Source organism: Mauremys reevesii, linkage group 3, assembly GCF_016161935.1.
Source record: "Mauremys reevesii isolate NIE-2019 linkage group 3, ASM1616193v1, whole genome shotgun sequence".
NCBI classification, from domain to species: Eukaryota; Metazoa; Chordata; order Testudines; family Geoemydidae; genus Mauremys; species Mauremys reevesii.
In genome coordinates, this window is record NC_052625.1 from 69,837,281 (window position 1) to 69,859,587 (window position 22,307).

Here is a 22,307-nt window from a genome sequence, read left to right on the forward strand (position 1 = left end):
AAAAAAACAAACCATTTTAAGAAGACTGAATTTCAAATTATTATTATTTTTTTGGGGGGGGGGACTATTTGTGCCACCCACTTCACCTGCCAACTGTTGTGGTGCTTAAAACAAAAGGGAAAAGGCAGAAAGTGGGGTGAAGGCTAACATTCTATATATTAAAGCTATTCAATATATTGACACCTCCTTAACGTAAAGTTCAATCTCCTACAGAACACTGAATTTAAATGCACAGTATCTATATTTTTAAAAAAACAATTACAATACCTCAATACCTAGCCTGAAATCTTGGTACCACCGAGCCAAGATTTCACCGCTAAGCTTTAACTCTTTTTTTTGCCTGCTTCTAGCTCATCTCTCTCTCACTGGAAATGCTCAGCAGGTGTCTGAAGTTTGTTGGCCACAAATTATTCCACACCAGGCTAGAAATTTTACTTGCCAATCTCCACGACTCAACCATTTCTGCAGCGGCCAAAACTGCAGAGGTATCTTCCCTCCACGCCACCCCTCTCTGGTCTCCATCTATATCCTCAGCCCCTGACACACCATCTGTCAGCAGCACCTTCCCGCGGCAGAGACGCCTCAGGGATGTTCAACTAATGTGCAGCATAGACAGGACACAGCTGGAGCCAAGGATGGGGGGGGGAGCGAATGACACCCCGATATAGGGGGAGAACAGACGCCCCCTCATTCAAGGGACTCACCACCAGAGTCCCCCCTGGCTCCACTCAGGCCTCGCTACCTCCCTACCCCAGGATACCACCCCCCGCCCCCGAGGCTCGTCCCCACTCGCAGGCACCATCCACCTCGCCCCACCCCGGGGTCCCCCCCAGCCCGCACCTCTCTCCTCCTCATCGATGCGCAGCGCCACGGAGATGCACTCGAAGGCTCGCTTGTGACAGGCTCGCACCGTCTCGGGCGCCCCGCCGGGCTCGGGCGCGTCGCCGGCCCCGGCCCTGCCCTTGGCGGCCATGAGGGCGCCCCGGGAGAGGCGCTCGCAGAGCCAGGCGAAGAGCAGCCCGAGCTGGAAGGCGACGAAGCGGAGCAGCGCGAAGGCGGCGAAGAGCGGGTAGGAGAAGTAATAGAGGTTCCGCTTATGGGGAGACGCCGCGGCCGCCCCCGCCGCCGCCTGCTGCTGCTGCAGGGGGGGAGCCGGCCCGGCCGGGGAGGAGGGGGAGGCTCCGGGGGCCTGGGGCGGGGAGCTGGAGCCGGCTGAGCCCTTCTTCTTCCCTCTGCCGCCCGGAGAATTCATTCACCGCCGTCGCCATAACCCGCTGCCAGCGACTGACAACAACCGGCCATGGCGGCGGCTACGCCCCTTGTAGCCAGCCCCGGCGAGCAGGGCCGTGGGGAAAGTGCGCACAGGCCCTTTCTGAATACAGGGCAGCGTAGCCACCGCCCGTAGCGTGCGGTTATTGTTGACAAGCAGCTGCGAGAGGCCGGCAGCGAGGCGACAATGGGAGGTGTGGTTGGCGCAGCGGCTGCGCATGGAGACTACATATCCCAGCATGCGGCGAGGCACTAGTTGCGCAGCATGCCGGGTACTGTAGTCCGGATTGGTCGTTTTTCCGAGGGTTCAGGGAATCCGCTGCGGGCGCGTTGCATGTTGGGACATTTAGTCTTTTCGTTCCGCGTTGCATGTCGGGAGCTGCTGCAGCCCAAGGCGGGTCAGCGGCTGGTCTCGCTGTGGAGTGTTGCACGCCGGGAAATGAGAGATGCCCCGCCCTGCCCTGTGGCAGGCTGGGACTTGCAGTAGGCGCGGGCTGCGTTGCTCGCAGGCTCTAGGAGACACGTGCTGCAAAAAGGGGGCGCTTGCCAACGGCGGGGTGGTGTCTGTCCTGCAGCTCCCTGCTGGCCGTCATCGCGCCTTGCAACCGGAGCCTCCGGGGGAGCCACTGCTCCTAAGGGGCGATGTGATCCGCTGCAGCCCCTCCTCCGCCCTTAGCGGGTGCCCACTGCAACCCACCCAGTCAGCGGGGAACTGCAAAATGTGGGTCATACGGTCTGGTGCCTACACCTGGGGCAGCACAAAAGGCACCTGGCAACAGGGAATGCACAGGACCCATGTTGCTGAGAAGAGCCGGCCCCTGGCTTTGGTAATCTGTCTCACACCCATATACAGACCCTTTATGTTTCAAATAAAGGACAAGTTGGAAATTATAGGAGAAAGTTTATTTTAAGGGCACATCCCCAATGTTTTATTTGTGACACAAACTCGTATATAAGTAACACATTTTATTACAGTGTACACTCCCTTTGCATTATTATTGGTGTATACAAGACAATATTTATTGATTAATTTGATGTGTAATGTGAAACAGGCACCAAATGAAGGACAAGTGGCCATGCTGTGTGTGACAGTCTAACATATTCCCTCTCAACCTTGTTTGGGACAAATCTGGGACACAGCACAGTGGAAAATCTTGAAATGAAGAACACTAGAAAATCTATTGGTTAGCAGGATGGTAAAATAGGCAGGGGTCAGTTTCTGCTGCAGGAATTACATTTTATGCAACCTCACTTCTTAACTAAAGAGCTATAATTAATTCACAAAATAACATCAATGTAATATTAAAGTTATATATTTAAACATGGAAATGTTAACGTTAAGACTCCCACATTAATTTGCCCACATTGCATATATTGTCTATTAAAGCATAAATTTAAACAATTTAACTAGTCATTAGGAATTCAGTACAGTCTTGATTATCTAAGTGTAAAAGGAGAAATTGACTACATTTGGATAAGCAAGTGTTCAGATAACCAAAGAACTTTTCTGTGTTATTAGCAGGCTTTGAGAGATCCAATCTTGTTTCAGATGAAAAGAAGTGTGGATAATCAAGGTTCATCTGCATTACGTGTGTGCAACACAGCTGTCAATATGAACTTTAATATTTGTATTTTCTGGGTTTTTTTTTTAAAAACTAGTAAATTTAATTTAGCATTAACCTATTTTTTGCAGTTAGTTTCCTGTTGTAATTTTTTAAAAGAAAAGTCCTTAACTTCCGTCACCCCACTGATGCCTATCAGTCGTCTCCCTTTGTCTCTTCTAATCTGGACACCTCCTTCCCAACCGGCACATTCTCTTTCCTGGGCCCATACACGTCCCCTTCTTGCTGAGCTGTTCCTCATATAAAAGGTCATAACAGCATGAAGAGAGGCTCCCTTTAGTTCTCTCTTCATACTAGGGTTCAAACAAGCTAAGGGGAAAGAGACTCAATAAGGTCTGAGGTGCTCAGATACTATTATGGTAATGAAGATGGTATCAGAACAGAAAGGCTAGAGATCCTGTAGTCCTGCACTTTCCCTAGTGGAGCACGTCAATAATTCCTTCCTCCCAGTGGTAAACATGGAACAACATAACTTCCACTATACAGTTCATTGTCAGGTAGGGAAGGAGTCAGTCAGTGGTTGCAGCACTACTGGATAACCTACCAGGACCATAGGCACCGACTCCGTAAGTGTGCCGCTTAGCACCCACTGACAGCCAAGCTCTCCCTCCCCAGTGCCTCCCCAGTGCCTCTGGCAGCCCCACTGATCAACTCCTCCCCTTCCCTCCCAGCACCTCCTGCATGCTGCGGAACAACGATGTGCAGGAGGCACTGGGCGGGAGGGAGAGGGAGGAGCAGGGACAGGGTGTGCTCGGGAAGGGGTGGGAAGAGACAGGGCGGGGATGGGGCCTTGTGGGAAGGGGTGGGAGTGGGGACGGGGGCGGAGCAGGGGCAGGGTGGGGACTTGGAGGAAGGGGTGGAGTAGGGGGAGACCTGGGATTGAAGGGGGCTGAGCACCCCTCAGGTAGAGAGGAAGTTGGCGCCTATGACGAGGACAGTTGAGTGAAGGCAAGAAAAATCAAGCTCTTGCAATAGTCTCACTCATTGCAAGTGAGTGGGACTCTTTTCGCATGCAATTAATTTTATAGTAGTGTTTAAAATCTCTCCATGGTGAGGTGAAGGGTGTTTTTAATCACACATTCCATTTCCCACATTCAAACTGTTGCAGCTCCTGGCCTTCTCCCGTTTGGGCCTTGTAGTGAAAATGAGCAGTTTTCTCATCCCCAAAGATATCATATAGCATGCAAGACTTTGTTAGGATCTTTTAAGATCTTATCATGGCATCTTAATAAATTATTTTTGTAATTCTTTAAACAGCTTCCCTCCCCTCCAAATTAGCAAAAAGACTAAACAGGTTTTACCAGCCTTAAACATGGGTTTTGAACACTGTTCTAAAACATCTAGGGTCCAACTATCCTGCAAACAGGTTGCCAAACTGTGTTAGAAAACCATTCAGTGGGAGTCATGTTTACATCATATTTTATTATGGGATACCAGCTCAGTCCCTTTCTCCCTTATTACTAAGGAAATGGATAAGTCTTCACCCACCCTTTTCACAATCTCCTCTATACATCTCCTTCAGGTGCTGCTTTGCGCATTTCAGGTGATAAACACATTTCTTGGCACCTTATCCATGCATCAGAGATGCTTTAAATAATGTACCCATCTTCAAATGCACCAAAGACCCAAGCCACCTCCAAATGATGTCAATATCAATGCAATGCAACCTAGAGCAGGCCCTCATGGTTCAGTTCTGCAATTGCTTACTAAAGAGCATAATGCTTACTACTGTGGGCACTCTCTTGGAATTCACAATAGTAAGTAATACACTCAACAGTAAGTATTTGCAGGATCAGGCCTTAAGTTCCTTACAGTTTGAGAGTTATTTGGGGAAAATACAGGGATGTTTCAAAGCTACTGAAATGTAATAGACTTAAGATAATTTGAAATTAACCAAGTGGAAACATAATGAATAATTTGCTTAAAAACACTGAAACAGTTGGAATCTTGCTAACTGAACTCTTTGTGACCCATAAAGCAGTCAACATATAATACCTATAAATCATATCACATTACACTAAAATCATGTTTAGATTATTTAGATTAGCAGGCTATATAGAATTGCTACTTTTTTTTTTTAAATCACATCATTAGAAATGTATAATAGCTAGTAGGTTATCTAGTCCATTCTCCTGCCATTGTAGGATTGTGCTCTAGAGTATGTTCTCAAGTACTTTGTCTAATCAAATTTTAATTGACTCAAATAATGGAGCTTCTAACGCTTCTCTTGGAAGATACTTACACAATTTAATTCCTACATATCAACTTTAAAGACAAAAAAGTCAGAATGATATGTAGCACCTATGTGAGGATGGTGTGGGTAGGGACCATTTTCAGATTTTTTGCCATTTCTTCCTGTTACCAACCCCCTAGGCCATCCACTCCCTCTTTTAAAAAAATGTTACTGTTTTGTGGAGTAACAAAAATCATGGTAATTTAAAAATTAATAAAATATCATAAACTATTAATAAGAGATTTTAAATTTGTTCAATTCCCCTCACCCACACACCACTTGCTGGTAGTGGGACAGCTGGGTTCTTTGCTACACCATAAGGTAGGTAGTAAGAAATCTTTACTCCCCTTCCCAGAAGGGCAAATGACACAAATATTGCTGAGTGTGAGTTCTCATCATGGACATAAATATGGTGCTTCACTTTAAATTTCAATGCAAGCCAAGTGGTTTATCTTGCAGATCAGTGGTCCCCAACCTTTTCGTCTGGCAGGTGCCAGACGAAGGACCATGGCAGCAGTCCAGCATCTGCCAAAATGCCGCCGAATTTCTGTGGTATTTTGGCGGCGATGCCTCTCGATGACAACCGGCGTCATCAAGAGGCATCGCCGCCGAAATGCCGCAGAAATTCGGCAGCATTTCAGCAGATGCTCGACCACTGGCCAGGATGCAGGCGCATTTAGATGGCGCCCACGGGCACCGCATTGGGGACCCCTGTTGCAGATGATTAAGACTTTCCACTAGTGCCACATTCCATTGGCTAGTGTCATCTACAGAATGTAGGTGAGCTTACAGGCCTGTTATTAGATGTCAGCATTAGAAAAGTTTTCCTTATACACCATTTGCAATTACTTTACAAAATTATTGTTCCATCATCCCTTTAAATATTAGATAGTTGTCATACTTGCCTTTTATTATAATTTAGCCTAGCAATCATATTTATTGATATTAATCTTCCTATTGAGGTAGTCCTGCTATCATTTTTATTACTGTTTTCTAAATTTTCTCCAATTTGTTTGATATTGTGATCTAGAGGATAGGGCACAGGTCTGCCAATCAGTATTCCTGAGTTCTGTTCCCAGCTTTGCCACTGGACTTCCTATGGTCTTAGGCAAGTCCCTTAATTAATATATGTCTCAGTTTCCCCAATATACTACTACTTTTGTAAAGTGCTCTGATCTTCAAATGAAAAGCACTATTGAAGTTCAAGTGTTATTTATATACTATGATGTATAACCTTCCCACAACATCCCCAAACATAAGTTCAGCATGTGAATTTATTTATCCCTATTGTTTATTTTACAATAAAAGAATGTTTAAGTAAAATGACAGTTCCAAGCTAAAATCTCTTCTGTCCACAAATGTTTCATCTATTGTTACAAGCAATACCTAAGATTGCTATTACAAAAATAAGATAATTTTTTTTCCAGTTTGCTTATTTTGTGCACAGCCAAATAGCCACTTTTACTGTTTCCCTTGTAAAGTCAATTTATTGTGTGGGTCCTTCATAAGGGATAGAGGAGTACATATGATTTTAAATATGAAAATATGACTGTAAAACTACAAAAACTGGCAGGAAAGCTCAGGATAATTCTAACCCCTGAAACTGCGTTTAAGTTATTTTGTGAAAAGGGACTATATTTCAAGTTAATTATGGTTATATGTATGTATGCCTTGTCTAATGGTAAGGGGCATCTTTTAGTACATTTTTAAAGTTTTTTATGACAGAATAATGAAGTTTGAATAGCTGTTTTGGTGGGGCTGATTCTTTGTGTTTAATTAATGAGAGTATATTATTAGTCATTCTTTCACTGGAGCTATTATTTTACCAAATTTGTGCTATTTTTATTGTGAATTAGTTTTGTTTACACAATTGTAAAATCTTTTTCTTTTCTTAAGTGTCCTGCTAGTTATGTGAGTTATGCACATTTTATTTAATGGCCTGTTTTGCATGGCTTTATTTGCTCTCTGTTTCATTTTACATGAGAATCTTTTTAATAAAGGCCAGCCCTTGTTATTCTACGGTGTTGGCTCTGTCGTCTTAACTAAGTAAGTAAGAGAAGAAAAGTAGTTATACATATTTTTTTTGTAGTGACACCAAAAATACATCATGGTTTAGGCTTACATCCTGCAGCTGGATCCAGGCAGCTGTACCTCACACTTGCATGCATCTTGTTGACTTCAATGGGATTCAGCACAAGCATAAGGGGCAGCCCAGGCACATCAGATTGGCACATCACAGTCTTATCTTGCAAATGTGAATTGATGAAGTTAAATATATCCAGATCATTTAAAGTCTTGCCACTTCAACCTACATAATATTTATAAGATTTGGACTCCTCTCTGTCCTGTTTGAGAAGGCTGTTGTTCAGACCCTCATAATCTCACAGACAGCTCAACCTGACACCAACTAGTGACACCCTTTAACTAAATTTGAAACACTGCCTTTAGGATCATCTTACTGGCTCATCACACTGACCACATCATCCCACTCTTTGCATTCCTCCATGGGCTTCCCTTCTCCACCGCATCCAACATAAGCTCATTGTCTTGGTCTTTAAGGTCGTTTAGGTCCATCCGATATATAATACAGGGACAATGCACATCTAACACACAGTTTTGACTCTTGGGTTTGTTCTGTCAATGATCACAGTCTTGATGGCCCAACTGCTTGCTTCCCCTTCAAGCACTCCATGCTTTCTCCCATTCTGAGTCTATCTGCATAGTTGAAACTCCTCAAAATTCATAAAGCCAACACATGATCTGCTTTTAAACCATCCTGAAAACCTACCTCTGCCTTGATGGGTATAAATCATTCCTGGGTGGCACTGGTTAGGCAAGAGGTAAACTGACACTTCTACTTTCCTGCTAAATCCTATTCATTTTATTATTACCACATCCTTCCAAACCACTCCCATCCTGTATATCTGTTTCATCCAGCTGTTGCAGCCTGTCTCACATGAAGATTATGAGCTCTCTAGGGAACAGAATATCTTATTTATTATATGTCTGTACAATAGCTAGTACTAATCCTTAGTTTGGGTTCTAGCTGATTCTGTAATATAAATATTAAAGAAATCACACACAAAAGACACTTTAAACATTACGGTTGCAAAGTCAAGTCCTCAGAAGTTAGAAAATAACAGAATCAAGCTAGTATGTGCAACCTTACTTTGGCCCCCATATGCATGTCTTGAATTACATTATCACATATTTTTCCCACTAGACCCCCACTTCATTCAGTGTACATTTTGTTTTATCATTTTTAATATGTGACCCATGTCTTATTTACTGACCACCATTCAAATCCTGCTTTGAATGATCAGGGATTATACATTTCCTCATGGCTTTTCTATGGCACTCATTGCTATAGTATCCAACTGATTCATATAGATGAATTAGTTTATTTTCACAACATCCCTGTGAGGTGAGGGGTTATTATTGTTCTCATTTTACAAACTGAGGTCAAAACTGTGCACTAATTTTTGGGGGGTGATGCGGTATACAAGCCCCGCACTGGGCCCAAAGAAGTTAAAGGCCAATACTGTGCCCAGGTAGCATTGCCTCTATAGGCCTGCTCCAGCTGTAGGAGCAAATTAAAAGGAATCCAGAAGGCTTGGTAGGGGCAGGTGAACAGGCTCCAGGAAAACGGACTCCTTCTTTAAGGAAACCAGGTAGATGGCAGAACCTGAATGGGGACCCACAGTGTGGGTAAGGCCCTTGGCAGGGCCTTCCCCAACCACCACCCACTTCAAGCAGCAGCTGATCTTGCAGAGCCCTGCTCATTTGAGACTTTGTGAAGCTACTGACTGTTTGGACTACAGGAGCCATGCCCCAGACTGAAGAGGCAAATAGGTAGCAAGTAGCCTGGGGTGGCAGATTTTGGCTCTGTATAGGGAGGAACCTGCCAGTTGTAATTTCCACTGGGCTAGGAACTGGGGGAGGAGGGCCTGGATCCCCCTACTCTGCCCCACTTAATTGCAAATGCCTCAGATGCAGTGGGGGTCCCAGACACTCCTGGGTTGAAGGCAGGGATTGGGCACCACTATGCCCCCTCAACAAGAAGATAAGGGGTTGGAAACCAGGTGCATTAACCACTAGGGTACCTGGCCCTCTGAGCCACACATCACAGGAGGCCCAACTTAAGAAGCCTAGTGGTTGATTTGTTTTTTCAGAATACTGAGACTTTTATAGTACTACATGTGTTCAAAGCACAGCTCCCTTTGATGTCAGTTGCTGTGGTGATAGTGTGTACATCTGACCCCAGTGTCTCATGTTGGGCACACAGAAAATGAACCAGGAAGTACACCAGTAAGAATCCCATCAACTCAGGGACTGGGTGGATTCCTGGCTAATAGGCAGCTGGGTTTGTTTTTTCTCCAAGTAGCTCTAAATGGAGGGGGGAAAGTCACTTAAAAATAACTCTAACAAAATAATTTTGTCTGCAATACCACAATGAGAGCCTCACAGGTCAAGCCCTATTGGCTTCAGTGGGGTTTTATGCAGAACTCATAGCAAGATTGCGGGGGGGGGGGGGGCAGATATCTGCATTTTTGCTAATTAAATTCCACCCATTTTATTTCACAAGCAAAACTAAACAATACAGAGCACAGATCTTAAAATTAGCAAAACTTCAATCTATTTAATTGAATACTGTAACAGCAAGAGAATTACTTACTGAAGTGTTTGTACCTAAAGGGCACTATCACCATCAACTTTGAATTGGGAACATGTTTTATATGCCTTGACTACTACAGATTAGTCAGTTTTACTCAAAAATATTGAAGTATGTTTTATTCCTAATTACCAACCGCCATGAACTTATTATGGGCTCTGACAGTGAAGCTGAGTTCTTTCCATCTCAGCTGTCACCACCCATAATAAAGGTTCTAGGCAAGACAGTTGAGAACCACAACCACCTGTGCAACTTTTAGCATAGGTGACTCTGCAGTTGTAACTGAGGATGACATTTGCCTGCAATTGCAATGCCTTTTATTAATGACGATGCACCAAACCGCGGAAGGGGAATGAACTGTTAAAGCCCTGGAGTAAGTTTGTGCAACGGAAGTCAGACAAGACATCATTTTACCTGCCCACTGGAGTTGAGTGAAATGCACTAATAGGGACTCCACACCTTTACTATATGCATGTTATAACTCAGGCTCCCTCCGTGGTTATATTACCGGCTAACCTGACTGCAGGTTGCTGCCTACACGACATGCTGCGGCCAGCGGGGCTAACTCCATTGCTAAGCCGCGCCTCTTCCCTATGCCGCTCCGTCGTCCCCTTGACTCCAGAGCAGCGGTGCAAGGTCCTGCCTGCAGACCCGCGCGCCGCCGAGCCCGAGTCTACGCAGCCGGCGGCTCCAGCAAGCAGACCTCAATGGGCGGGGCGAGAGTCACTGGCGGTCACGTGCCTGATGATGTTCGGGGACCCCAAGCCCGGACTTTTTCCATTGCCCCGCCTGATGAGGGCGGGGCTTCTCTTCGCGCAGGCGCAGTTGGGTGGTCTCCGCAGCCCCACTTCCTTCACTTACGGCAAAACAATTTACGATATCCCCCCAAGCGTGCTGTTGTTAGTGGCTGACGCTGTTGAGAGGCTCCTGTAGCCTCGCAACGATTCTCCCCTTTCCCTCCCTGCGGTGAGACTCGTTGCCGCCCCCCCCGCGCTGAGCTGCTGTCCCGAGAGGTGAGAGCGGCCCCGCGGCCGGGGAGCGCGGGCAGCGCTGGGTCCCTCCCTGCCCGGCCCGGCCCCGCCCCGTCCCGCTGGGCGGGTGTGAGGCTGGAGGGGGCAGAGCGGGCGGGGCCGCGATGGAGAGGGGCTAGTCCTGTCCGGGTCAGCGCCCGGGGCCGCGGGAAGCCTCGGCTGTGGCCCGGCGGGGCGCGGACACCGGCACTCGGCCGCCCAGGGAGCCCCTCGCTGCCCCCAGTCGCTGCAGGAGCCGCCGCAGCCCGGGCCGTTCTAGCGGGTTCCTGCGGTACCAGCTGCGCCCTGCCGGGGGTGGGGGGAACCGAGCAGGAGCGCGGGGTTGTCCCAGGCTGGCGTGTAGCCTCTTGCCGGGGTCACTTCGTATGACAGGAGCGATTTTTGTTGCAGGTTTCGGAGGTGGCCGTGACAGGGAGTGGGTTGGGGTTCGCTCAGTGGGATTTATTTCTCCTGAAATGGGAATTCTCCTGTGTGCCGACGCGATGCTCCTTCGCCTGTTTTAAGAATGATTAAAAATGAGAAGCCGTCGTAATCCAGTTCTCAACTCCTGTTCCTGTTCCCTCGTCTCCAGCTTTGCTGGAGGAGCTCTGGGACGTCCTTTGCTCTAGCACTTTAATAGAGGGAGTGGGATTGTTTGGGTCCTCTAGGACAGTGCTTCTCAAAATGGTTGTCCGTGGACTGATGCTAGTCTGTGAGCCATCGGCTGCCGGTTCGCGGCAAGTTTCCTCATAAGAGCGTTGAATAGGATAATATGGCACCGGTCCCTGGCACATTGGGGAAAAAAATAGCCGGTCCCCCACATCAGATAGCTTGAAAAGCACTGCTCTAGGAGATATTGTAATACAAATACATAATACAGTGGTCCCCAACCTTTAAGGACCGTGGCGGCAAGCAGCGTCATCCAGAGGCATCACCGCCAGCCAGATCCCACGTTGGGGACCCTTGACATAATAGATATCCCTTCTCTGAAATGTTCATTAACTGTTGGAGTTAAATGAGTGTTAATTGTTGAAACAAACTTTCTTACCCACTCACTTGATTGGCTTTCTTTCACTTGACTCTTGAGGATGTCGTTTCACTAGCTCTTTATTTACTATAGAGCAGCAGTTCTCTCACTGTATGGTGGTGAGGGACTGTGTCAAGGCAGGCGAGAGCTGTCTTTTTTTAAGAGCTCTGGCTATCAGCGGCCGCTGGCTGGGACTTGTGCACAAGGGTCAGGCACACCCAGTAGGCGGAGATAAAAGGGACAGCGGGACCCCATCACCTGAGCTTTGTCTCTCCTCCCCGCCATCCCTTGCCTGGGGGTCAGGCATTCAGCTGCGTGGTGGCAGCAGCAGCATAGAAGAGTGACAATGGGGTGCTAAGTCTGTTGTGAAAAGTGATTTCACATTGCCACCCTTCCTTTTGTGCTGCTGTGAGCGCAGTGCTGCCTTCAGAGCTGGTGGCCCGGCCTCTGCACTCTGCCTTCAGAGCTAGGTGGTGGTATATGTACTTGGTGGGGGGATGGTGTAAATGACTACAGACACGAAGGGGGGACGATCAAAGAAGTTTAAGAACGACTGCTATGGAATCATATAGGGTAGGAAAGACAAAACAAGCAGAATACAGGTTTTTTAAAAAATGTCTCAGGCCTTTAAATGTTAGAGATTTGAAAAAAAGGAACGAGTCTTGTTTTAAAAAAAATACAAAAGAAACTATGCTGGTCTCCTTTAACACTAACTTGTGCAGTCAGTTCTAGATGTCTCTGGACCACATATGCACTTTTGCTAATTCTTTTCAAAGTAATTATGACTGAACTAACCATGTCTGAAAGTTCTCTTTTAAGTTACTTTGCCTGAGTTTATTTCACATGTTCTTTTGAAAAACTTCAGATTTTTTATACAAGAAAAATATGGTTCACAGAGCTGAGGGGGAGGGAAAGGACCCAAACCTACCTTGGTGGTAACTCTTTGCATGATGGTGACCAAAATTGTCAACCATATTTTAAGTGTCAACTAACTTATTTTTTTATTGATTTTAATGTTCTGACCGATTTTTCTTTTTGTTTTGTTACTTCCCAAGATTGTAGCACATTTGGTGACTTCCAAGTTTCAAATCATGGATACAGAACAGATCATGGAGGGGCAGGCACAGGTATAGTAAGAAACTTTTTACGTTGATTTTTCTGTTAGCAAATACATAAAGTGCATTTTGGTTTTGCTGACTAGCATGTTCTTTTACAGGTTCCAGAAAATCCTCATGCTGAATATGGCCTTACAGAAAATGTAGAGGTAACTAAGATTTAATTGTTCTCAAATGCAGTTGAAGTAGTATTTCTGATTTGGGGGAAATATGGGTTTAATTTAGCTAAAATGATTGCAGAAATCAGGCCCAAAATACAAGCAACTGAGTACTTTTGAAAGCAATGGGAGATACTGAGTGCTTAGCATGACTCAGTAAATGCTGGTACCATGCACAATTGACTTTTTAATAGTGTATCATTATTGCTGGTTGGGCTGCTAGTATTCTGTTTCTAGTCCAGAAGAAATAATGACCCCTTTGTGTGGTGGGTTTGTCTTTTTATTTTTTTTTATTTTTTAAAGTGCTACATACCACTTACCTCTTACCTCTTCCATTGGTGTTTCTTGTAGTGATTCACTGAACAAAAAGTAGGACTGAATGGACTTGTAGGCTCTGAAGTTTTACATTGTTTCATTTTTGAGTTATGTAACAAAAAAACAACAACCCTACATTTGTAAGTTGCACTTTCATTATAGAGATTGCACTACAGCACTTGTATGAGGTCAATTGAAATACTATTTCTTTTGTTTTTTACTGTGTATATATTTGTAATAAATATAAAGTGAGCACTGCACACTTTGTATTCTGTGTTGTAATGGAAATTTATATATTTGAAAATGTAGAAAAACATAAATAATATTTAATACATTTTAATTGGTATTTTATTGTTTAACAGTGCAATTAATCGTGATTAATTTTTTTTATTAATTGCATGAGTTAACTGCGATTAATTGACAGCCCTAGTTTTTTCTTACTTTTATGATGCCAAAGTGTGTTCTGTGAGGGGGTTCTTTTGGGTTGTTTGGTTTGGTTTGGTTTATTTTGTATTTACAACTACCGTGGACAGACCTCTTCTAGGAATCATCATAGCTAGTGATCTCACCCCAAATGTTCTTTGTACATTTAGAATAAATTATAGACTAACTTTCTGTAGTGCTGATTTAAAAAAAAAAAATTCAATGTGGTAAAATTGACAATTTTGGAGGATGTTATGTACATTATATTGTGTGTGTGTGTAACAATCCATTTGACAATAGTATAAGAGAACTCATTTAATATTTTCTGACCAAGAGGTTACAATATCCATTAATATAGTGGAGCCAAAAAAGTGGAGAAAATGTATCTATTTTGTGTGTAAGCATTTCAGCCTATTAAAAGATTAACTACTTACTGTATTGGAGCCTGATTTCACACTGGGATTTGCATGAGTGGACCAAGGACCATGTACCATGGTCTGTTCCAAATACCATTACTGGCAGGGGAACTCTTGGTAAATGCAAGTGGCCTATCCTGCAAATCCTTCTTGCAGGATTTGGTCCTACTTTTTGAAGCCTGATACTACAAATGCTCACAAGAGTAACTTAATGAGGACTACTTACATAAATAAAATCATTCTAATCTATAACATTTGGCAGGGAAGAGCCATGAATATAAAAGAGCTGATGAAAATACCCTTATCTGATTGCTCTTGCTAAATTTCTGCTTTTAAGTAGACTCTTTATTTACTAATATCAATACTTTTATTCACATGATGCCTTGAATTCATCAGAGAATAGTAGAAAATGAGAAGATTAACGCAGAGAAAACATCAAAGCAGAAGGTGGATCTTCAGTCATTACCTACACGTGCCTACTTGGATCAGACAGTTGTGCCTATCTTACTACAGGGGCTTGCTGTACTTGCAAAGGAGAGGTAAAGAACTTAATGTAGCATTTGTCTCAAAATAAAGGAGGCTCAGATGTGCCCAGGGCCTTTCCAATTAGGGGCTTGCAAAACCAGTTTGACTCCATCTCATGTACAGAACTTGGGGTGGATGTAATAACATGTCTATTCTCTTGAGCAGCCAAGATGTGTTTTGTAACTAGCTGCATGCGATGTGAGCTGTATAAGAGAATATCAGTAATCTTATTGTCACAAGGACATGCAGTGTTAGTGCAAGGTTTTCACAGGATAAAAAGAATGCAATCTGAATAAATCAGTTCTTTAAGTACATCTGTTGCATGGCTCCTCGTGGCGATAGCCTGGACAGACATTTCACCAGCGTTCTTAACCTGGCTCAGGGTTCTTGAATGAGCCCTGCTCCCTCAGTAAGTAGGTACTCCTCATGCAGTCTTACTTTGTTGAACAAGGTAGTTCCAGTATATCCAGCTGGCAATAGCATATAAATTCTTCCTCAGCACTGAGGCCAAATTCTTAGAGTTCACACAGTGACAGATTGTGCTGTAGCAGCATACTAATGATACTATTCCCTTTGTTTAAAGACTCTCTTGCCAAGAGGCCTCATATATACATTGAATAACACGGGAAGGATGTTCCTCAGTAGTAACACCCAATTGTCCTTCCTCTCCAGTTGATTCCTCTCATCTAGGTATAACTGGAACCACTTGAGTGTCATACTGCACATGCTAATAATATCCCTTTGTTGCCGAAGGAACAACCTTTGGTCCATCTTATCAAAAACTGCGAAGGACCACAATTGACCAAGTTAAAATCCTGAGAACTTTCATACCTCTCCCAGCAGCATCTTAAACCCCAAAAGCACATTTGAGTTTAAACTAGAACCCACCCACATCAATAACTAAACACTTAGTTGCTATATAGAGACAATATTCTGCTGGTAAGCTGTGTACGGATCTTCTACTGACTTCTTTGGGGGTTCTGCTTTGGATGGAGAGTACTGTATAGTCCTAAATTGATATAGCCCAGACCACAGTTAAAACTTTTGGACTCTTCCCTGGAATGAGTGTGATAACCTAATATGTGGGGTGAGACAAGTTGGATTACCAGGTTTTATGCACTACACTTTTCTAAGGCTGAAGAAAAACAAATCTACTTACCTAGCAAGGCAGTGGTGAGGCTTAATTGTAAAGCAGTTTGCATGTTAATGGTTTTTTTCTTCCAATAATTTCAACTGTTATCACCAGAGTGTTGGTTAGAAAACATTATTTGGTAGAAGCAACAAATATCTTTGAGGCAAACTGGTCTAACGGAGGCACTAAACAGTTGCTATTTGAAGTAAATCAAATAACAAGACAAGAACATATCAGAAAAGGGAGCTGGCTACTTTAAATCTTTACCTTACCTGGCAGGAGTTGGTGAAATAGGCAAATACATTGGAAATTACATTAAATAAATTCAGTGTGTAAGCTTGGATAATTCACTTGACTCTTTAAGATGGATGTGGGTTGGAGGGGGAGAGGCGCCAGCCTTTCTAAACTGACTTTTCAGTTTGTCTAGTCAGTGTCACTCCTTCCCCTTAGATCTACTCTTCCTTTCCTATGCAGTCTCCCTCCCTTCCAGAACCTGTGCACAGCATCTCCCCCTAGTAACTGCTTAATATGATTGTGGACACGTTTTAGGCATTGTCTGATGTCTGTCTTACCGATTTAACTCTGAACCAAAAGCCACTAAAAAAAATAAAATGAGAAATGTTGATTACCCTAGAATCTATATACATGCATCTTAATTATAGTTGTGAAGAATGTTTTCTTCTCAGGCTATGACTACACTGAGACAGGTGTGTGACTCTCCTGTTTATGTACACATACTTGCACTTGCTCTCATCAAGCTAGTACAAGTAGAAATAGCAGTGTAGCTCCAGTAGCATGGTTGGAAGCAGCAGAGGCAAGGCTGAGCTGTGCTAAGTATACACCTTCCTGAAGCTGATGTGCATTTACTTTGCACAGCTTAGCCATGCCTCTGCTGCTGAAACTGTGGTTACATTTCTACTTATACTCTCATTAGCTTGGTAAGAGCTTATATGAGTGTGCACATGAGCAGAAGAATCACACCGGTAGATCATATTGTATATGTAGCCTAATAATGAAGGTTGTGTAGTGGCTAATTGAGGGCCAGGAAGTGTTGCAATGGGGAGCTTAATAAATGGAGGAACTTCCTGGTTAGGGAGTTATCTAGTTGCTGCTGAAGCATGACCCTTTGTGTTTGTTGTCATACCACAAAGCTGAAAATTTCTAATTTGTCCTGTGCTTTTACAAGTAAGTCTCTGTTTTCAGTGAAGATGAAGATCTCGTCAGCTCACTTAAATGTATGTGACAGATTGTAATTACTCTTGATTTATTTATCTCTACAGACCGCCAAATCCCATTGAATTCCTAGCAGCGTATCTTTTAAAAAACAAGTCACAGTTTGAGGACCGAAACTAATTCCATGGGAAGAGGAGGACAGTTTGGCTGCTAAACTTACATGCTAATTTGTCATGATTCATTCTTTGCTGTAAAAATCATACAGAATCACCAATGTCTTTCATAACTGCACAATTTCTCTTATCTTTTCTTGAGTTATTTAATAAAGTACATTTTTATTCTCACTAGTCTTAAACTACATGTTAAGTGTTCTTCAGAATAAAGTATTGAAAGTTCACAGCTAGATGAAAGCTTGAATAATTCCAGTTGAATATTTCACCTCAGTACATGAAACAAATGTAATGATCTTACTGGTAAGAAATTACTAAAATCAGACTTGGTTTTATGTAGCTCCTTTCCTGTTAAAGATATCATAAACCCTTAAAGCCACAAATTCAGTGTTAGTAGTGTAGAATTCAATATTCGCTGCTACAGCAATGGTAGAAGCCAAGCAGTCATCAAAATCATATGAATATCCTTGGATACTAGAACTTTATTTAGCGAGATGGAATGCTTATTAAGAAAGACACCTCACTTCAGAGTCCTGCAGGATCCTTAATTTCCACTTAGACAAGAAGTGGACACAAGGTACCATAGGTGAACATATCATCTGGACGACAACATCCAGTACTGCTGATACATTCATGCTACAGCAGTGTGTGATAGAGCATTATTTATTGGTAACTTCCTTAGTAATATGTTTTATGGAATAATAATAGAATGGTGCATTTTTAGTATCTACAAATGTTCTTACAGTGATCTTGTCCTGCCATTAGTAAAGGTGAATGGGAAAAAAGCATGAAGCATTGTTTGCCATATACCTAACAGCTTTCTTCTAATTCTGGAATATCAGTAGCATTACCAATTTAAAAGGGACACAGCTTGAATGATGTGAAATTGACTTACTTAAAATAAAAATCCAGTGTCTAATAATAGAGCATCCTTTAAACAGTATACCCCATACATTTTATAAATACTTAAAATAACTATATAGATTTTTCTGTTTCCTTGCTGATGTTCAACACACAATACTTTATTTTTCATTTACAGTAATATGTTTTACTGGTAACTGCAATAGGTAAGTAACTTCTAGCGATATGATTTTTTTAAAAAAATGTTCTTAATATAAGCAGAAGTAGTCAAACTTCTGTAGCCAAATAATCTCTTGAGTATGGTCTCATGTTTTGCAACATGCATCATCATTATACTCTGTATCCATGCTCCCTATTTCTGTTGTGGGTTTTACCTCTGTGCACTTGAAAAGGAAAGATCAAACCTGTCATCCAGGCTAGAGGGCTTCCCATCCAGTTCTAACTTCTGTTTGATGGCAGCAGTGTCAGGGTGTTTCTAGATCTTTCCTTTGGTGTATAGGAAATGCTTTAGAAATATTCTAAATAATCTGCAATTTTGTTCCTTTCCTTATCCTAGGTAGGAATCACTCTGTGTTTCTCTTTAAGCAGTAGCTGCACCTCCCTTAGAGACAAAAACTATTATCCTTATGTGCATTTGCTCCACAGCCTTTGGTGCTGCTCCAGCTTGCATCCTCAGCCACTGGCCCCTACCATGGGCATGGTAGGAGTGGTTCCCTGGAGTTTGGCACTTGAACTCAATGAAATAGTGCCAATCATGGAGAGGAGCTGTCTCCATTCCAGACTCCCAACCTGATGCCTCAGAAGCTGACAGCTTCCAGTGGCACTTCTATGTGGTTCCAAGCTCTACCTTAGCAGAGGATGCATTGGTTCTGCAGATTCTAGCCCCAGGATAGTCCCATCTCCTCTGAAATAGGGCTGCACCTCTGTAAACCTCAAAGTGATACCACAGGGCCTTGTGACAACTAAGTGGGCATATTTCTCTGGTCACCACAAGCCAGCTTCGTGAACCACCAACACTCTCATCAGCTGGAGGCAGGTGCTTTTTCCCTCTTTAGACTGTTCTAATAACATGCCCATCCTTTCTCCTCGAGCAATGCCTCCACTTAAATTTTTTGCAAGTTTTACAAGTTTTAGTAACTCTAGGGAAGATGTTAAATAGCAACTATTAGTTACTGATGGCATAAAAAGTATTTATAAGATATGAATACATCATCCTGCTTCTTACCCAATACAGAAGACATTAACTGAATACATCTGCCTCTTCTGCATCATGATTGATGGTTTTATCATGGTTGTCTAGAAGTGGACCTATAATATTGCTAGGATTTCATGTGTTCCTGATGTATTTGAAGTATTCCTTCTCACTATCCTTAGCTCTACTGGCTGTAGAGTTCTCACTTATTTCTTTATCGGTTGGCTGCATTTCCTAACTGCTGATTTGTGCTCATTACTCTCAGCCTCTCATTTTTTCATCTGTTCATATATAGTAACTTCTTTCACTCCCTTCTTAACCAGGAAGGTTTTTTAACCAAAGCAGTCTTCTTTCATGATTGCTAATTTGGTGTTTACTAAGCTACTAATACCAATAATTACTTATACACAGCAATCATAATTTGCTAGAATAACAGAAAAGGAAAGGTATATGGAGAGTAACAGACTTCAATCGAATTATCTATCAATTCCCTAATTAAAGATGCTTTGGCAGAAAAAAAAAACCCTTGTAATTATGAAAGACATTTTTTATAACTCTTTGAGGATTAGTTTGTTACTCACATTTTCTTTGCATTGAACTTTTTCATCCAATGTTTTCTTGGTATCTGTCTCAGAATAAATACTTAATGTTATGTAATACTACATAACAGAAATATTGCATTGTGATCATAGTGCCTGTGTGCAAAACATTTTGCTTAACAGGCTAAGGGAGTCTGGGTTTAGCTGTCATCTCTGACTATGGAGTGTAATCCTGTAAGGACCGGAGAAGCTTACCTTAACTCCTATGTAAATGTAGCCCTATATGGAGCAGGGTAGGAAATAGCAGGATTGCTGCAGGGAATAAATAAGCTCCTGCAAAAGACCTTGGCTCAGGGGAAAGGATGTGATTGAGATATTGAACTTGTGTTTAACAATTTTGTTTGAAGTAATAAAACCAAGGCTGTGAAGAAAAAAGACAAATCCAGTGGCTGGAGAGCATTCTTTAGTGTATGGACTTGTGATTTAGCCCACTGGCTTGCAGGTAACCCAAGCAAAGTACGGATATGTGTGAATGCAACCCTTGAGAAATACCAATTCTCTGTTTTCTCCAAAACTTGCAAGAATGAGTGACCATTGTTGTAGGATATTAGAATCCAGACTGGCAACTCCTTGCAATAGTAAGGCTAAAGCTTGGTTAATAGTAACAGAAATGGTAGAATTAGATTTGTCTGTCATCACTTCTTAAATAAGAGCACCAATAGATAATTTCTATGTTCACAATACACTATTTGATTCCTTTCTTTGATTCTCTAATATTCCCATTTTTCACTTTTTCCATATTTCCAATGTAATGAGGATATCCTAGCAAGTTGTCTTAAAAAGCTAAATTGGCTTAGGCCAAGTGTGAAAGGGTGATTACCTGAACTAATAATTTCATAACAAAAACTAATCTAAGTTAAAGGAACTTTAAGGTTGCAAAGTTAAATACTCCAAGTTAGGAAATGACAGAATTAAGGCTGCCTATGGCAACTTTAATTGTGTTTCCTTGTGTGTATTATGTGATCACACTATTTCTATTGACTCTCTGCCTCGTTCATTTCACAGGAACGATTTCAAGTAAAACACGTGTAAGTATTTGCAGAATTAGGAACTAAGGGTGTAGTCACTTCTGCTTATTTCTCCTCCGCCCCTACCTTTAGGGTGCTTCATGCATGAAATTCTCCTGGAGTACTTGAGCACAAATCTCCAGCAAGGAAGTGAGAGGATCAGTATTGTATGATTTCAGGCTGTATTTCCCTTTTTGTTTGCTAAAATACAAACATTTACAGATATTCCTACCACACACACACACGAGTGATCCTCTCCCCTCAAGTGTTCATCTTTACCTATGGCAGATGCCATTGTAGTGAGTTAGTGTTTCAGTGCAAATACGAAAGGGTGGGTTGCATCACCAATGGCTCTAACGTGCTGGCAGAGGAGTAGTCAGAAGAGGGACAATATTGAGAGTGAAAAAAGAAAACTCCTGTAGTTCCCAAGAATTCAAAGGGAGGAGATTTGGCTGCAGGCTCTAATATTATAGCTTTCTCCACACAGCCTCTCATAGTATTTTGGAAGCCATTAAAAAATTGGAACGAGACTTTTTATTCCAATAGTCCATGTGTAATAGCAGTAGAGGGCAGAGTGACTTACAAAGAAAAGCAATGTTAAGTCTATTTTGGGTAACGTGAAATGGGTTATAGTATGAGACAGTTAATTCTAAACTTCTGGCAGGTGTCCTGATTAATGACAATATAATTCTTCAAAAACTGGTGGGGAAAAGTTAACATTCTTTGAGTTTGAGTGTTTTGACTTATGAAAAGGGTGATGATAAAAATCTCCACCCACTCCCTTCCCCTTTCTTGATTTAACTTCAGAGGAAAAATGACCCTCCTTTGTGTATCACTAAAAGCTCTTCTTGTTTCCCTCAAATTCTCTGGTGCTTAAAATGCAATTAAAGTGTTCTACCTGCCTCACTCACCCCCATCCTTCCCCAAATGGTTACAATTTAATTGTGCCACTTTGACATTTAGTACTAAGTATTATCGCTGTTTTAGAGACAATTTGTTTGAAATGAAACACTACTTTTATTCTAGGAGTAGCGGTTGTTATCCTCCCAGATGCCAGGCTGGGGGTAATAGAAATTAGTGTGGAATTTTTCACTGAGAATAACTCATTTGAAGAACTTAGCCTTTGTTTCAGTATGCAGAGTATCTCTGAAAAGTGTGTGGTGTGATTTCTTTGTAACCCCTTTTTTTGGCGGTTATTGATAATTCTCTGACACCATTTCCCAGTATGTTTCGAGTCAGAGTGGGAATGGAAAGGAGAGAAACTCCTGCTGAGGCCAATAGCGAGGCTTCTACATTGGGTGGTGGGGAGGGGGGGAGAGAAATGGACAAAACACTTCCTGGACTAATGGTGACGTAGGGCTGTGCTGCCCACTGAGTGTGAGGGGACA

At 42.7% G+C, this 22,307-nt stretch overlaps 2 protein-coding genes across 10 annotated transcripts in view; one reads left to right on the top strand and one right to left on the bottom strand.

Annotated features, from left to right (window-relative positions):
- Nucleotides 1–1,578, bottom strand: part of SPAST (spastin) — a 59,308-nt gene extending 57,730 nt beyond the window's left edge. For 3 of the 7 annotated variants that reach the window (XM_039529079.1, XM_039529080.1, XM_039529078.1), the window contains exon 1: nt 841–1,572. In XM_039529079.1, coding sequence (XP_039385013.1) covers nt 841–1,252 — 412 coding nt within the window. In that variant the 5' untranslated portion in view covers nt 1,253–1,572. Of the gene's footprint in view, nt 1–840 lie in introns of all 7 variants that reach the window. The other 4 variants (XR_005595863.1, XM_039529082.1, XM_039529084.1 and 1 more) reach the window with 4 other exon arrangements.
- Nucleotides 940–17,487, top strand: DPY30 (dpy-30 histone methyltransferase complex regulatory subunit). 3 transcript variants are annotated; one of them, XM_039529088.1, is made up of 5 exons: nt 940–1,069; nt 12,889–12,960; nt 13,050–13,097; nt 14,657–14,799; nt 17,198–17,487. In XM_039529088.1, the coding sequence occupies exons 2-5, from the start codon at nt 12,925–12,927 to the stop codon at nt 17,268–17,270; spliced, it is 300 nt and encodes a 99-aa protein (XP_039385022.1). In that variant the 5' UTR covers nt 940–1,069; nt 12,889–12,924; the 3' UTR covers nt 17,271–17,487. The 3 variants fall into 3 exon arrangements, with proteins under 3 accessions (XP_039385022.1, XP_039385020.1, XP_039385021.1); XM_039529086.1 differs by lacking the exon at nt 940–1,069 and adding an exon at nt 10,609–10,809; XM_039529087.1 differs by lacking the exon at nt 940–1,069 and adding an exon at nt 10,918–11,098.
- Nucleotides 17,488–22,307: the final 4,820 nt, after the last annotated feature.